Genomic DNA, 17,286 nt, shown 5'->3' on the forward strand with positions numbered 1-17,286 from the left:
CATTAACCAGAAAATAAGCCGATCTACAATCTCACAACAATGCGTTGTGTTGTGCTTGTGAGCTTGCAGATCGGCTATTTTCCGCAGAATGTTCACACCTGTTAGGACATGCCCAGAATGGGGATGCTATAGTATGTGTTTAATTATGATTCTCTAGATCTACATAAACGGCAATACAACAACATTTATTGAATAAGCCTTCAGTGTGAGCAGTCAGTGACAAGAAGATATCACTGTGAAAATGAGCTATAGCACATAGTTTCACAGACAGTACAACCAATACACTATGATTCAACTTAATCTGAACCGCTAATCCATAAAGTTGAAGAATGTGCTGTAAGTATTGCTGACATTTCTCTGTCTGACGTCTGATTTATTTTATTGTCTAAAGGGGGATTTATCATCTAAAGTTTGCCTTTCATTATTCCTGCTATTGACTGTTTGCTTCCCTGCTCACAGAGCAGCTGTAAACACTGACTCATCCCTGTACCCCCCCCCCCCCCCCCCCCCCCCCCCCCCAAAGCTCATCGGAGGCCCAAAGCTTTCCTTCCAACAGAACTCGATGTTTAATAACAGGGCTCCATGCGTCATAACGGTTTGACCTGACATTTGGCTGCATACAGAGCAACTACAGGAACCAAAAATAACCTCCTATTAACAGTAGTTCCCAAAGCTTTTCATGTCATGGCCCATACTAGGTTTGTAGGGACGTGCTGGCCACTGCGAAATTTGGGACAATTCCAGAACGGCCGCTCCTTTCCAGGCCGACCAGGTCGTCCGTTTACGTATGTAATTGGGCCACTGGCTTGTCTCTCATCTGAAATGACCAATCCTTGAGTACCGGTCCACATTACCTCCAGTATTTTATCATTATTGTACATTTTTCATTGTTTATTTTTATTATAAATAATACAATTGTTTATTTTTAATATTAATAAAAAATATACTGCTCATCGGTTAGTATTTGGGACCTCGCCACTAGAGGTTTGGTCCGCTACAAGGCCCTCACATCTAGTGTTCGGGTTATGGTTACATCTTTGAGTCATAGTGACGTGGCCGTGGTCCTGCCTATATATGTGGGCGTGTAGCGGGTTTGTTTATGGTTACGGCCCTCCCATTAGCCAATTTTAATATAGGATAGCATAGCACATCTACAAGCTCCCAAAGCACTGTCGTGTCGTGTTGTGAGCTTGCAGGTTGGCCATTTTCAAATAGCCAAAGTATATAGAGTTAAAGTGGTTAAACCGATTTTGATGCAGTTAAGAACGACTCTCCCACAAGACACAACAAAAGGTCTTAAACAAGGCTTCTTGTCAGTAACAGATGATCCCTCTGGAGGTGATATTTTAATAATGGCTTCTTCATGAGTGTTTCACTGTCAATTGTTCTCTGATAGTTTGAGGCCATTATTTTTACCACCTTATGCCACAACATGAAATTAGAAACGTAATTATCTTAACATGAATAATGATGGTGATTTCCAGAGGCAATTAGAATTTCAATCGCATTAATGTTACCCGCATCTGTGCCAAGTTGGCAGCCATATACAGTATATTTGCATGCACATGATTAATTTGAACACATTTGAAGAGTGTTGTTTTAATTAAATAGTATCACCACTGAAATGAACATATCGATCTCCAATTCAATCAAGACAAGGCAAATAAAATAAATAGATGAAATAATGAATGATATTGAAAACACACACACACACACACGCACACGCACGCACACGCACACGCACACGCACACGCACACGCACACGCACAAAACTGTTTCAGTTGAACTCAAGCTGAGAATTTTCCTTTTCATTGAGTCATGTCAGTTTTGTTTTATTTTTAGATTGTTCAACTTTTCCACCGCTGTAGTTGGTCCCAGTGAGAGCATGCATCCCAGGTCTGCATTAGCAGCACTAGAAACCAGACAAATCGGCCAGAACGATTTGCTTTTTCTTGATTTTTACTCTGTTCATGCCAGGCTACATAGAACTCTCCATGAAATTAAATCTCAGTGCAGAGACCTTTTTTACTGATCCACATGAACTAAATCAGCGATTCTAAACGTTTTCATGTCAAGGACCCCCAAATTAACATGTATTTGGCCACGAACCCCCATCTGAAAATATCTAGTGCCAGGGACCCCATGAAGAGAAGATTAATTTTGTGTAAAAATATATATACTGTATATGTTATATTATTATTAGTACGGAGTGCTGAATCTTTTACTTTTCAAAGAAAATAGTTCAAACAAAGCCTGAAGCTAAAAAATACAACATCAAATTAATCTCCACAACAACAACAGAAATACAAGATGGGGTGGGTGGTTTATTTGGGTGTTTATGTAGTTGTTTATTTGCACATGAGACTGAGAGAAGTGTGAATGTGTTTACAAAGGGTTGCCAAAACGCTTGTCCCTGAGTGGCACTGCGTTGGAATATTGCTCATTTATTAGACCTGAGGCAGATAAAAAAAACGCCTTCTAAATCCTAGTTATTTCTCAGCCTCTTTAGCAAATGGAAAAAAAACATTTTAGAGCTTAAACCTTTTACTGAAAATTACTTCCATTTGCCCTAATGTTCAATAAAAAAAAGAATAAAGAAATAAAGAAAGACAGACAGACATACAGAGATTTGTGGAATTAAAGGTAGGGTAAGTGATAGGGAAAGTTAAAACAAAAAGGTTTTTGTTAAAAGGTTAAAGCACTACTGTATATTCTGATAGTAATCATTGCTATAGCGTTTGTTCAGTAACAGGAGTCCCCCTGTCTCTCCAGCTCTTTAATAAACAGAAAATACATTTTCAGGTAGGTGACAAAGTTCCAGCCAATCAGGAAAGAGTACTCCTTTACATCTTCATTTTCATAGCGTTCCAGTTTAAAATGTGTCTGCTCATTTCTTCGTGTCATCACTTCCAATTTCACATATTAATCTATATCCTGACTGAGTTCTCTATCCTAATTGGATAAAATTGGTATCCTGACCAAATGCATTGTCTGTTTAATAAAGAGCTGGAGAGACATATTACTCCTGTTTCTGAACAAACGCTCTATAGCAACGAGTACAATCAGAATATAGAGTTATTTAATACTTATTTTAACCAAAGAAAATCACTTACTCTACCTTTTATATTGATTTGTTGAAATATTTTGGCTATTGATTTTTTTTATTTAAAAGGTTAACTCTCTAAAAATACACATTAGCATGAATCCAACTATCTATGAAATCTATGACAATCAGCAACACAGTTTTACACAATAAGCAGTGGGGGTCCCTGCTTCATCTCTCTCAGCTAAGGGGGCCTTCTTGGGCTGAAAAGTGTTGAAGACCCCTGCTGTAGGCCTTGGTACTGACAACACAGCATAATACCAGCACACTGCTCTGTTTGTGTGATTCAAGATAAACAGCATGAGACTGGTGAGTAACATCTCATGGGAAGCAGAATGTTGCACACATTCAGCATTCCCACTGCTAGTGCTGGGAGAGACAGAGTAACTGATACCACATGGCTATGGCTCGCTGGTCCACATCGGACAAGACGTCACACTATATACTTTACTTTGACCTTATTTGTTTATTTCCGGAACAGTGCATTGACATTAACCCTTTAAGCGTCGTCGTTTTAGATTTCTTTGGCTACTCAAAAATAGCAAATCTACAAGCTCGTACCGCGGCACAGAGTGCCGTGCTACGAGCTTGTAGATCTGCTATTTTTGAAAAATCGTGAAAACTTGTTGGAATCTTTTAATATATATTTATCTATCATTTGTAACTCAAATCTTCGCTTCTGGGGGAGTCCCTTGACCAAAATATTTTGAGATGGCAGGGGGTCGACAGATATCATTTTGGGAGGTCCTTGACATGAAAAAGTTTGAGAACCACTGATAATAAAGCAACATAAGTTTAAAAAAAAAACTGTTAGGATTTAGAAGACATTTGTAGAATCGGGCCTCAGGTCTTAACCTTAAGTTTAAGGTTAATGAACATTTCAATCAATACAAATGATTGCATGTACAGTAAATATGCTGGATTTAGCTAGAAACTCATTTCCATCCGTGTAAAGCTGACGGTTTGTGACAGTATGGGGCTTTGGAAGACTGGGCTGTTTCACATAAGGTATTGCTTGACGGGAAACAAAATGTCATAACACTGACTATGATACTGGACGTAAGCTATATGGGTTTAAAGGAGGAGTTCACCCAAAAAATTACTTATTTTCTATCATTGCACACCCCATGAAGCCTTGAAATCATGGATTTATTTTAGTTTTTGTGGCATTCCAGCCAATAATTTGATGACCGGGTGTATTTCCAGTAGGAGACAGAAATAATCTACTTTGTGTCTCCTACTGGATACATTAGCCGATAGGAGACGGGAATCAAATTATTAGCTAGTGACAAAAACAAAACCATGAATATAAGGCTTCATGGGGTGTGCAATTGATAGAAAATAATTTTCATTTTTTGGGTGAACTACTCCTTTAAAGGAAAATGCTGTGTGACTAGAACTTTGCAGGGCTGTCAGTTCAAAACCCTGGTGGCTCAAGCAGAGTATTGTATGTACTGTATTAAACCAGTGATTCTCAACTGGGCCAGAGCCCACTGGTGCGATGGTATTGCAAGTGGGCCCCCAAATACGGTAATTGGTAAAACACTTAAAATGTTTTATGATAATTTAACATTAATATTTAAAAAATATATACCAATAAATAAAGTATAAAGTATACTGTTCCATTGATTCGAGGTGGAACACAATCGATTGATAGATCATTAAAATAAACAGGCTCTGTTTAAGTGGTTGGATGGGTGGGCCGCCAATGCTTTAAAATGTTCAAGTGGGCCCTGATGCACAAAAGGTTGAGACTTGAGAGCCACTGTACTCAACAATTCCGTCCTTCCACGAAAATAGCCGATCGGCAATTTTCAGCGAAGGGTTTAATTGTTTAAAATGAAGGGGGTTTAACTGGTTAAAAAAAAAAAAACTGCACAAACACACACACACATCAGACAGATAATTTCCCTGCCACCTGGCCTCAAAACAGTATTCTGTGCAGTGCCTTGTAAAGAGGAAGTGAATGTAGCAGCAGTGACATCCTGTCTTTGAAACAGAGCTTACGGTAATATCTGGGGGAGGCAGGGTGACACGATTGTCACAGCACACACCCAGGTTTATCAAGGGGGGGGGTGACACACTTGTCACAGTACAGTACAGTACAGACCCAGAGCTAACAGTAATAACAGGCCTGTCTGGGGGAGGCAGGCAGGCAGCTAGGGTGACACACTTGTCACCGTACAGACCCCAGGTTTATCAAGCACCGGTACTCAGCTCTGTCCCCGGAAACAACACAAACTCTGCCTGCAATGTCACACTGCCTTTTGTAGTCTCAAGAACAAAGCATCCATCGCTTACACACTGTGCCCTCCTTCTGCAGAGCACACACAGCTTCTCGCTGGCATTCTAGGGCAGCGGTTCTCAAACTATGGGGTGGGAGGGTGATGGTAGGGTAGTGGCAAGTGATTGTATAAAAAAATCAATAAAGAAACAGAGGGGGGAAAGTGTGTTATTTTTTTTAAGCGATGTACAAGCTCGCTGTGAGCTTGTAGATCTGCTATTTTTGAATAGCCAACGTGTGTTACAGAGATGTCCCATATACTGACATTTCCTGATCTGAATATACGGATGACGTATGAAGCGATCATGCTCTAGGGTCGCCCTTATATGGCGAACGCTAGTTCCGTTCGCCATTCTAAAACGGTTGAGCCGGAGACAGTTTCAGAGCTATTTTCAGTGTTAAAGATCAATATTGAGACTAAGAGAGAATAGGACGCCTCTGAAAGAAGATCCATTTCAACTCAACTACTCAATGCTGTCCGCCGGTTACTAGCTCCCACGCAGAGCTTGTAGATCGGCTATTTTCGAATAGCCAAAGTATGTAGGGCTGAAGTGGTTCATTTATGTTTTGTAATAATAATCAAAATCTACAAGGTAACTAGTAACTAAAGTTTTCAAATAATTGTAGTGGAGTAAAAGTGCAATATTTGTCTCTGAGATGGGGAGGAGGAGAAGTATTAAGTATTGAAAATTGGACGTACTTTAGTAAAGTAAAAGTACCTCAAATTTGCACTTAAGTACAGTACTCAAGTAAATGTACTTATTACTTTCCACCACTGACAACAACATGACTGAAGCCAAGTTTACGTTTTGTCGCACAATGGTGCCGTGAGCTTAAGAGATTATTCAAATGATTAGAGATCAGACATAGAAACAGGGAGAAACATGAAGACAGATGTGACAGATAGATGTCCCCAAAACACACAAAAAGACCTATCAGACAGTCCAGTTACAATCACAATGTGATATTAATTAACCTGGAAGTCAAAGAGTGCAGTTGAGACACACTGAGTATATCACACTAACTTTGCTTTAATGTGTTTGACTCTCTGTTGACCTGCTGTAAAGTCTCAAAGATATTTGAACACGTAAACATTTAAAATTAACTAGATTGTTTTGCTGCTTGGGCCGCACCCTGCTTTAGACTGGTTGGCACCCTTGTGGCTTTACCTGCTGTAGACATCCTGACTCCTAGACACAAATTTGCATTATTTTAGTTGAAGTGTTTCTTATTCATGTGGGACAGAAGGTCTTTTGATGCTGTGAGAATAGTTTGAAGCCGCTTGTACAAAACCTGTGACCATTCAGTGTGTGCTTTGAGTTAAACGCTGGTAGGGCATAGATTGGCATAGATTTCTTGTCCTGCTGAATTTGTACGTTTTTGAAGCTCCTTTTGATATCAAAAATATATCACCGATTCTTCTCAAACTGTGAACGTGTCTGTGCTTTATTTTGTCTATCTTATTTGACTGAGTCCCCATTAGGATTTCCTGGACAAAAGTCATTCCATTTATTTGTAGTAATTGTAATATGTAGTATGTTTTATGTATGGTGTATGTTTTCTATATGTTTTTTGTTAAATGTTTTTACTTGTTGCAGCACAAACTGGTCATCTTGGGACAAATCAACTTGACCTCGAACTCTTCTATATCAGTACAGGCCAACATATTGCACATTCCCAGCAGGTAGGTGTATGGAAACGCTGACTGTTGCCTTGCTGCAGCACATGTTCGTTCACACGCTGTGTACTGTTTGATGTCCTTGTGCTGGGTCCTTGTCCCAGCAGATACTGAAGGGACAGGCAGGGTTTAAAAAGGCTCTGCAGGACAGCCGCTACCACACCGAGGCAACCACGGACACAACGATGAAGGCTCTCATTCTGCTAGCTCTGTTTGCAGTGGCATGTGAGTATGAGGAGGAGAAACAACTGTCTTCAGAAGTTGATTCAAATACTTTGGTGTGTTTTTGCGATGGAGTGGTCTGATCGTTGAAGCAACTTGCAACTTTAGTTTATTCAACCTTTACAAGTTTAAACCAGGTATATAAAACAGCGGGTAGAATTCTATTGCGTAAGCTTGCCTTGATGAATGGCAGTTATATTCCCGTTTTCTGGGGCAAAGAGATTCGGGCCTTATTTTCACCGGTGCCTTACCCATTATCCCTAAACGTCTTTGCCATTTTTGACTATTTTTAAAATCATTTTCAATTAGTTCAACGAGCCGATTTGAACTATTTGAGAATGTTTTTTAAAATAGTAAAAAATGGCAAAGAAGCTTAGGGATAATGGTTAAGGCACCGGCAAAAATAGGGCCCAGCCCTCTCTTACCCCTTATGCCTAAACTTTTTTAGAAAGTTTGAAAAAACACTTTTAAAATAGTTCAAATAGCCAATCTACAAGCTCACAACGTGTCGATGTAGATCGGCTATTTCAACTATTTTAAAATGTCTTTCATATAGTAAAAAATGCCTAAAAACCTTAGGCATTAGGGGTAAGACTACACGTAAGATAGGGCCCTTGGTGTAGAGGGAAAAAAGACGGGGGCTTAGTATAGTCTATATCGTCGCTTTCGGGTGGAATCCTCATCTATCCAAAACAGTTACTTTTCAGGAATCAAATACAAAAATGGGAAAAGTAGCAGATCTACAAGCTCAAAACGCGTCGCTTCGCACCACATTTTGAGCTTGTGGATCTGCTGCTTTTGATACTTTTGTGTGACGCTGTAGTATGATCAAGTAGGGCATTCATTTACAAAAAAACTAAAAAGATGATTGCATTGTAAAACTGTGTAGTAGTGTGGAGGCTACAGTAGGTCTAAACGTAGAAATGAGTTTTCAAACGAAAAAATGCACATATAATCTGTCCAAAATGTCAGGCTACAGACTTCGATATGACTTGAACGGTCCTGTCCTGATGAATTGCACAATTATTTGCACAGTTTTTTTAGACTATGACGTACTTATCGTTTCTCCTCCTTGCTCCTTTCCTCTCCTCTCCTCTTTTAAAGAATATGGTAGGATATATGTAGGATTGTAGGAAGTACTGTAGGTTTTCTCTGTCTTGTCTGTACTTTCTGTCTTCTTTTAAAATGCTGACCCTGGGAGCTGAGCTCCAAAATGTCCTATGCACTTGTGCAAATGGCAAATAAAGTCTATTCTATTCCATTCCGTCCTGTCGTGTCTTATCAGTCGCCGCTCCCGTCGAGGATGAGGAGGACAAGATCGTTGGAGGTTACGAGTGCAGGAAGAACTCTGCACCCTACCAGGTGTCTCTGAACTCTGGCTACCACTTCTGTGGAGGCTCCCTGATCTCCAGCCAGTGGGTGGTGTCCGCCGCTCACTGCTACAAGTCGTAAGTTACACACCCTTACGATTGGCTCTATTCACAGCAGCCATATTGTGAAGACATTCACAGGTGTTACCAATGATACTAATGAAGGCTCTGTTCCATTTAGTCTAGCACAGTGGTTTCCACGCCCCCCATAATGTAACTCTGAGAGTGTACAAATGGAACCAAATGGACCCGTAAGGGTCCATTTGGTTCCATTTGTACACTCTCAGAGTTACACACCTGTAAGGGGCCATTTGGAAACCCACGAGGGTCCTGGACCCCAAATGTAGACCCACTGGTGTTTCCAGTGGGCCAACATGCACAATATTAGCACCCTGACTCTGTTTGACCAGAATGGAACAAAGCCTTCATTAGTATCATTGACAACACCTGTAAATGTCTTCATAATATGGCTGCTGTGAATAGAGCCTATTGATTGATTGATTGATTGAATACTTTATTAACAGTTTGCAAAGACGAGCACAGGGAAGTACAGTTCAATACAAGGTCTGTTAAGAGGATTGTAAACCCAAGAAAGCACTATGGCTTGTTTCCATTGGGGTCATTTGTACTCAATTCATCGAAACATTTAATGACAGGTAAACATACACTACTATGCAAAAACATCATATAAACGGGTTTAAATCAAAAATATATGTACGGTAAACAGTTTGAAAACAACCAAAACTATCTGATCTACAAGCTCACAACTTGCGGCACTGCGACATGGTGTGAGCTTGTAGATCGGCTATTTTCGGTGTGCCTCCATAGAAGACATAATTATGCTGCCTTGTATGGAATCCAAATGACTGAAGTTAGTCGTAGTGACTGAGAATTGAATCCATGAGTATACAGGAGGTAATGAAATGCGACCGGTGCTTGGCAGATCAACAATTTATTAAAATGTATGTAATTTAACGCTCAAATATGTGGGCCCCTCAGCCTACAAGGCACCTCCTATACTATATGACTGTCTGACATATGCATGGTTTACACTTGGCTCCTCTCCTCTCCAAGGTTATCATAGTTAATGAAATAACGAAAACTAAAATTGAAAAAACATTTAACTGAAATTAACGAATTAAAAACTAGAATAAAATTAAACTGATAACTAACTGAAACTGTATTGTGTGTTCACAAAACTAATTAAAACAAACTGAAATTATAGACAAAATTCCTTCAGTTTCGTTTATTTATTAAGGTTTTTGGGATGAAATTAATTTATTGATTTTGCTGTACCAAATGTATAAATAAATGCTATCTTTTCAATCATGCACCTGACAAATAACCAAAAGTATAAAAAAAACTAAAACTAACACTAAAACTAATGAAAACTAAATAAAACTATTGTCATTTTCAAAAATAAAAACGAATAAAAACTTGCAAATCCGCTCTAAAAAACTAACTAAAACTAACTGAAAAAAAATAAAAAAATATAAATAAACTAAAAAAAAAAATGTGCAAAAGTATTATAACCTTGCTCCTTTCCGCTCCTCTCCCCCCTCTCATCCCTCCCCTCCCCCCCCCCGCCCCCCCCTCCCCTCTCCTCAACTCTCCTCTGCTCCCCCCCTACCCCCCTCCTCTCCTCCTATAGTCGTGTCCAGGTGCGTCTGGGCGAACACAACATCGCGGTGAACGAGGGCACAGAGCAGTGGATCAACTCCGCCAAGGTCATCAAGCACCCCCGCTACAGCAGCCGCAACCTCGACAACGACATCATGCTGATCAAGCTGAGCAAGCCCGCCACGCTCAACAGCTACGTGCGCGCCGTCGCCCTGCCCTCCAGCTGTGCCGGCTCCAGCTCCGGCACCCGCTGTCTCATCTCCGGATGGGGCAACATGAGCGCCACTGGAAGTAAGTAATGACACCACAAATAAAAACGTTTTTGGGCGGTGCAACCGCCCCTATATGTGAGGTTTGGACATTGACATTCGCTGCACTGTGATTGGCCACCATTGTACACCCCCCACCCATTGTACCCCCCCAACCCTGCGCTGTGATTGGCCGCCATTGTACCCCCCTAACCCTGCACCGTGATTGGCCACCATTGTACACCGGTTGACTCAGGACTGTGATTGGCTAGTGAAACACATGACACATGTGCATAGCTATAAATAGGACTAAGCACTTAAAAAAAATCTGCCCTGAGATTGGGAGGTCAGGGTTTGTTTCCCCCCCCCACCGGCCGGGTCGTAATTCCAAAGACTATAAAAATGTCTTCCACTACATCTTGAGAGGCAAATATTGTACTTTTTACTCCACTACAATTATGACATTCTTCTGACCTCCCTATGTTGTGCATGTCATTGTCATAGGAACAAATGTTAAGTAGTTCAACTATTTCTCATTTGTTCCTCATATTCCGGGACCCCCAGGCAGTTCCATTGGGGGTGGGGGATATCCCCCCCCCCACTTTTGGGATGAAGAAAAAAGAAGAAAAAAAACTTCTAAAACATCTACACTTCATGGAGTACATTTTTTGTACCAAATAAACTGAATGAACCGAAATAAAGTAACAAAAACAAAAAGAAAAGTAACAAACCCGGAAAAAAAACGTGCACACGCATACGCATGGAACGCACGGTCCCCTTCGGTTCTAAAATGTCCTCTGCGTCCTTGCCCCCAGGGGTCTTTGGAGGGGTTCCAGGGGGTCCCTGAACTACAGTAACCCCACACTGTGAACCACTGACATAAGCAGCCGTAAAACATGAAACCCCGTAACGCCACATGTCAACAGTGTGATGTTGTTCCCTAGACCAGGGGTTCCCAAACCTTTTATCTCGAGACCCAAAAGAGAAATTTGGATGTCTCCCTGGGAGCCAAACTAGTGAACGTAGCAGATCTACAAGCTCACAACGTGTCGCTTTCGCAACGTGTTGTGAACTTGCAGATCTGCCATTTTCAGTCCAGTACAGTTTATTTTTAAATGTATGAAGTTAGTTTGAAAAGAAGAAATGTATAAGATTTTGATTTAAGTTTTGGAAAATCTTTTGAAATCATTTTTACAAATGTGTAGAAAACAATCATACCGTCCAATGTTTGTAATTTCTCCCCTCTAGATCACAATCCAGACCGTCTAATGTTTCTAATTTCTCTCCTCTAGACAACTACCCAGACCGTCTGATGTGTCTGGACGCTCCCATCCTGAGTGACAGCAGTTGTAAGAGCTCCTATCCTGGTCAGATCACCGGCAACATGTTCTGCGCTGGTTATCTGGGGGGAGGCAAGGACTCCTGCCAGGTACAAAGTCACAATTTACAATTACAATTTAGGCATTTATCCAGAGCTACTAAAATAAAAAAATAAGCAAGGCAAATAATCACATCAAATAATCACATCAGGAAACTATATACAATCACTCTAAACAATACTGTCAAAATAATAATCTATATATTGAAACTATAGGACACCAGGTAAACAATGAACCAATCCTCTGTTTAAATGGCACGCTATCTACATTTAATTTTAACATTGTGGTCAAGAAAAACAAGCCTGAGTAACAAAAACATGCGAACAAACTGTCTGCATGGTCGTCATAACTAGGTCAGTCTCTAGCATCAATCAAACAGAAGGTGGCAGGAAGGGGTACAAACCATTAGACCGGCATTATAACCTTTTATAGGTGCTGTAGGTGATTTTCTTTTTTTGGTTAAACACTGCTATATATTGTTATAGAGTGTTTGTTCAGTAACAGGGGCCTCCCTGTCTCTCCAGCTCTTTGATAAACAGAAAATACACTTTCAGGAGGGAGAGCCCATTATATTTCTTTGTTTCATCACATCCTCATTCACTTATCTCGTATCCTGTATGAGTTCTCTCCTGATTGGATCAAACTGGCATCCTGGCCTGTATTTTCTGTTCACTCAAGAGCTGGAGAGACGGGGAGACCCCTGTTACTGAACAAACACTCTATAGCAATGATTACTATAATTACTATAACAATATAGAGCTATTTAACACTTATTTTAACAAAAACACTTATGTTACTATATCAGTGGTGCTGAAACTTTTTCATGTCAAAGTCAAGGACCCCCAAAATTATTTGTATTTGGCCGCGGACTCCCATCTCAAAATATTTAGTTCCAGGGACTCCCAGAAGCAAAGATTTGAGTTACACATGTTCGCTTAAAAAAACAAACAAACATATTTTCAAAGATTTGCAAAAATGTTCATGATTTTTCAGAAATAGCAGATCTACAAGCTCATAGCACGGCACTCGGGTGCCGTGCTATGAGCTTGTATATCTTCTATTTTTGAATAGCCAAAGTATAAAATAATGGTTATAAAGTCGTTAAAGGTGTAGTTCACTCAAAAAAATGCTTATCTTCTATCAATTACACACCCCATGAAGCCTTCATGGAGGGGGACTGCCCATAAGTCCGACATGCCATTACTCCGACTACGTGGCTTCCGCGTGCGGTTAAGGTTAGGGTTAGGGTTAGGTATAGGGTTAGTATACGTCGGAACAATGAGCCGTCGGAACAATGACATGGCACCTCATGGAGATTGTTTTGTTTTTGTCGCATTCCTAAGCCAATAATTTGATGACCGGGTGTATTTAGTAGGAGTAGGAGGAGAGACACAAAGAGTCTCCTTTGTGTCTCCTACCGGATACATTAGCTGGTAGGAGATGGTAATCAAATTATTGGCTTAAGAATGTGACAAAAACAAGAAAATCTCCATGAATTCAAGGCTTCATGTGGTGTGTAATTGATAGGTCATAATTTGGGTGAGCTACTCCTTTAGAATCTAAAATGACAGATGCTTTCCGAGTCTGAATGGGTTAAAAAGCTTGACAATAGGCTCTATTCACAGCAGACATATTATCACTTCCTTCACAGGTGTCACCAATGATACTAATGAAGGCTCTGTTCCATTTAGTGTAGCACAGTGGTTCTCAGACTTTTTAATTTCCACGACCACCATAACTCTGAGTGTACAAATGGAACCCTTACGGGTCCATTTGGTTCCATTTGTACACTCTCAGAGTTACACAACCGTAAGGGGCCATTTGGAACCCCCTCAAGGAAACATGAGGGTCCCTGGACCCCAATTTTAGACCCACTGGTGTAGCAGAGTGTTTCCAGTGAGCCAACGATATCAGCACCCTGACTCTGTTTGACCAGAATGGAACAGAGCCTTCAGTAGTATCATTGGCAACACCTGTGAATTTCTTCACACTATGGCTGCTGTGAATAGAGCCTATCAGTAGGGTAGCATCGATGGAGGTGCAATTAAGACAAGTGCCGCTCACCTGTGATGTGATCATGCTGATTGAATGCTGTCTTGTTCTCAGGGTGACTCCGGTGGCCCCTTGGTGTGCGGTGGCCAGCTGCAGGGCGTGGTGTCCTGGGGTTACGGCTGTGCCCAGAGGAACAAGCCCGGCGTCTACGCCAAGGTGTGCAACTACAAGTCCTGGATCTCACAGACCATGATGAGCAACTAAACTACGACTCCTAGAGTCTCACAACAACATGTTGCAACAAGACAATAAAGATGTATTTCACCTCTAACCATAATGTCAGTGTCTGTCTGTCCATTGACCAGTGGTGTAAAGTAACGAAGTACATGTACTCAAGTATTGTACTTAAGTAAAAGTTTGAGGTATTTTTTTACTTTACTGAAGTATTTCCAAATGTCAGTACTTTTACTTCTACTTTTACTTTTACTCCACTAGAATTATTTGAAAACTTTAGTTACTTTGTCGATTTAGATAATTATTACAAAACATACATTAACCACTTACGCCCAATATACATTTCGGCCATTTGAAAAACGCGTCGCATTTCGCGTTGCGGCGCGTTGTGAGCTTAAGATCTGCTTTTTTGAAAAGATTTCATACATTTGAAAACTTGGGACATTCTGCATCATGAGTACTTTCTACTTTTGGTACTTTAGGAACATTTTGATGCTAATACATTCAAGACCGTCCCCGTAGCCCGCACCGCCACTAGACACTAGCCACTAGACAAAAACATGTCTTTGCACTTTCACACTTGGGGTTCGTACATCTACATACACATTCAGATTTAAAATATAAAGTACTTACCCCATGGCCACGGATGTTACAATCATGTACGGGCCCTCATAAGTATCCGTATCTTCCGTATTGTTCAATAAAAAGCATTTTAATCCAATCAGTGGTCATTTTCTCTGTATGCTTTCAACTGCGCGACCCTAGCGGTTGAAAGGTGTATTGCACCGTTGGTACATTATAACTCTATGGGAAAATGGCCACCAATCGGATTAAAATGCGTTTTATTGAACAATACGGAAGATACGGGTACTTCTGAGGGCCCGTACATGATTGTAAAATCCTCGGCCATGGGGTAAGCACTTTATATTTTAAATCTGAATGTGTATGTAGATGTACGAACCCCAAGTGCAAAAGTGAAGACAATTTGTAACTGACAAGGCTATTAAATATATAGTTAGAGTAATATTATTACACTAAATACCTGTATATTATTACACTAACGTGAAGCCTTTGCAACCGCACTGACTTGTAACCAGGCCAATTCTTTAATGTCAGTCATATGGAACTCTTTCATGGTCAAATCATAAAGTACATGGTGAGATGCAACCAGTTGGTCCACTGAGAGCACCATGTTGCTTCCTGAGTCTTGGGACGGTCCGCCTTCGACTCACCCGATTGGACAGAGGGGGAAAATCAGCTCCTGCCTCCAGCAGTTTTATGCTTCTTCGTGTAGAGCGGATAAACGCAAGGTCTGCGCGACAAGCGGAAAAATCTGCTCTTGCGTGAATCCACGCATTTGCATTGACAAAGCATTGGCAGATTCTGCCCCAGAGGTAAAATAAAAGTGCGGTGGGAGCGCGCCCTAACAGAGTATTTCTGCAATGCAGTATTGATACTTTTACTTAAGTAAGAAATGTGAGTACTTTTTCCACCACTGCCATTGACCGGATCAGAATGTTTGTAAACAAACGTGTAGGGCGGCGTTTCTCAAACACTTACATTTCAAGGACACCCCTTAAAGGAGTAGTTCACCCCAAAAAATACTTATTTCCTATCAATTACACACCCCATGAAGCATTGAATTCATGACGATTTTTTTTTTTTTTTTCCCGCATTCCTGAGCCAATATAATAATAAGACCGTAATGTATCTGGTAGGAGACACAAACTGGAAACCGGATACATTAGGGTCTTATCATTATCATCAAATTATTGGCTTAGGATTGCGACAAAAACAAAACAATCTCCATGAATGCAATGCTTCATGGGGTGTGTAATTGATAGGAAATAAGTATTTTTTTGGGTGAACTACTCCTTTAACTCTGACAGTGTGCAATGGAACCAAATGGACCCATGCATACTGTCAGAGTTATAGACTTGTAAGGGTCAATTTAGACCCACCCTCAAGTGTCCTGTTCTTCCAGATATATGGGTTAATACATTGACAGCAGTTTAAAGGGTATATTCTTGTGAAAAAGATGTTGATTTGGATGTTGACATGTCGAGAATATGACATCATTTGCAGGGTGGATACAGTAGGTTTTGTAGAAAAGTGAGGGGCTGATAAGGCCTGTATATTCTCTTCCAGTGTTGCCAGATTTTGCGAGAGAAATAAGCAACCAGGTTTATGAAAACAAGCCCAAAAGAAGTGACTAGACCACATGAGCATCGGATATTTGAAAATGCAGAAACGCGTCGCACCACAACACGTTAGAGAGATTGTAGATCTGCTATTTTCCAAAAATCTTTAAAAATAAGTGACATTTTTTGAATATTCTTTGAAACATTTTAACAACACAAATCTGGTAGGGTTCACAAAATACTTTTAGATGGGGGGGTCCATGGACAAATACATATTAATTCGGGGGTCCTTGACATGAAAATGGACAACTGGTTTGAACAACATTAGGAAACAAGCCCAAATAAGCAAACTACACTTTAGAAACAAAAAACGCAAGCCGCAACTACCAATATTTACAAGCAACTTAACAGAAAAGCAAGCCCGAAATCGCTTATAATAAGCGGACGTGGCAACACCGTTCTCTCCCTGCAGAGCAGTAACTGTATTTCATGCTCTGGTATTTGTGGCAGGGGTCATAGGGCATCAGAGGAGCCACACTCTTAGAAGATAAACCTCCTAATTGCTGTAAGGTCAAAACGGCACAGAGCCAGTGTACTGACAAATCACCGGAAACTTTGAGTCTCTGGTTAGGAGTGGATATTGATTATCTGACAGAACTCTGGCATGATGATGTGCTCCGAGGGTGCTGACTAGCTGACACCGACCTGGCGATCGCCACCCTCCACTGCTTCCTGTACTGTATCAGGGGGTAGCCAGAGCGCTCGCCCCAAAACACACTCACACCCATTTCTTCCGTGGACCGCTCGCCCCCAGCGGTTCTTGTATTCTTGTATTCAATTTACTGAGCTTAAGGTTAGGAAAAAGTTTTGGTTTAGGCATAGTTTTACTGAGGTTACGTTGAGGAATAAGGTTAGGTTTAGGCATAGTTTTACTGAGGTTACGTTTAGGAATAAGGTTAGGGTTAGGCATAGTTTTACTGAGGTTACGATAAGAATACGGTTCGGTTTAGGCATA

The 17,286-nt window shown here is 40.7% G+C and overlaps 1 protein-coding gene across 1 annotated transcript; it reads left to right on the forward strand.

Annotated features, from left to right (window-relative positions):
* Window positions 1-7,017: 7,017 nt before the first annotated feature.
* On the forward strand, window positions 7,018-14,160 carry prss1 (serine protease 1; the record flags this gene model as incomplete). The annotated part of the gene is made up of 6 exons (XM_084043113.1): window positions 7,018-7,071; window positions 7,173-7,290; window positions 8,573-8,735; window positions 10,309-10,568; window positions 11,818-11,954; window positions 14,011-14,160. Exons 2-6 carry the CDS (start codon window positions 7,251-7,253, stop codon window positions 14,158-14,160), a joined length of 750 nt encoding a protein of 249 aa, XP_083899239.1. The 5' UTR covers window positions 7,018-7,071; window positions 7,173-7,250.
* Window positions 14,161-17,286: the final 3,126 nt, after the last annotated feature.

Source organism: Gymnoscopelus microlampas (genome assembly GCF_963454915.1).
Source record: "Gymnoscopelus microlampas genome assembly, chromosome: 19".
NCBI classification, from domain to species: Eukaryota; Metazoa; Chordata; class Actinopteri; order Myctophiformes; family Myctophidae; genus Gymnoscopelus; species Gymnoscopelus microlampas.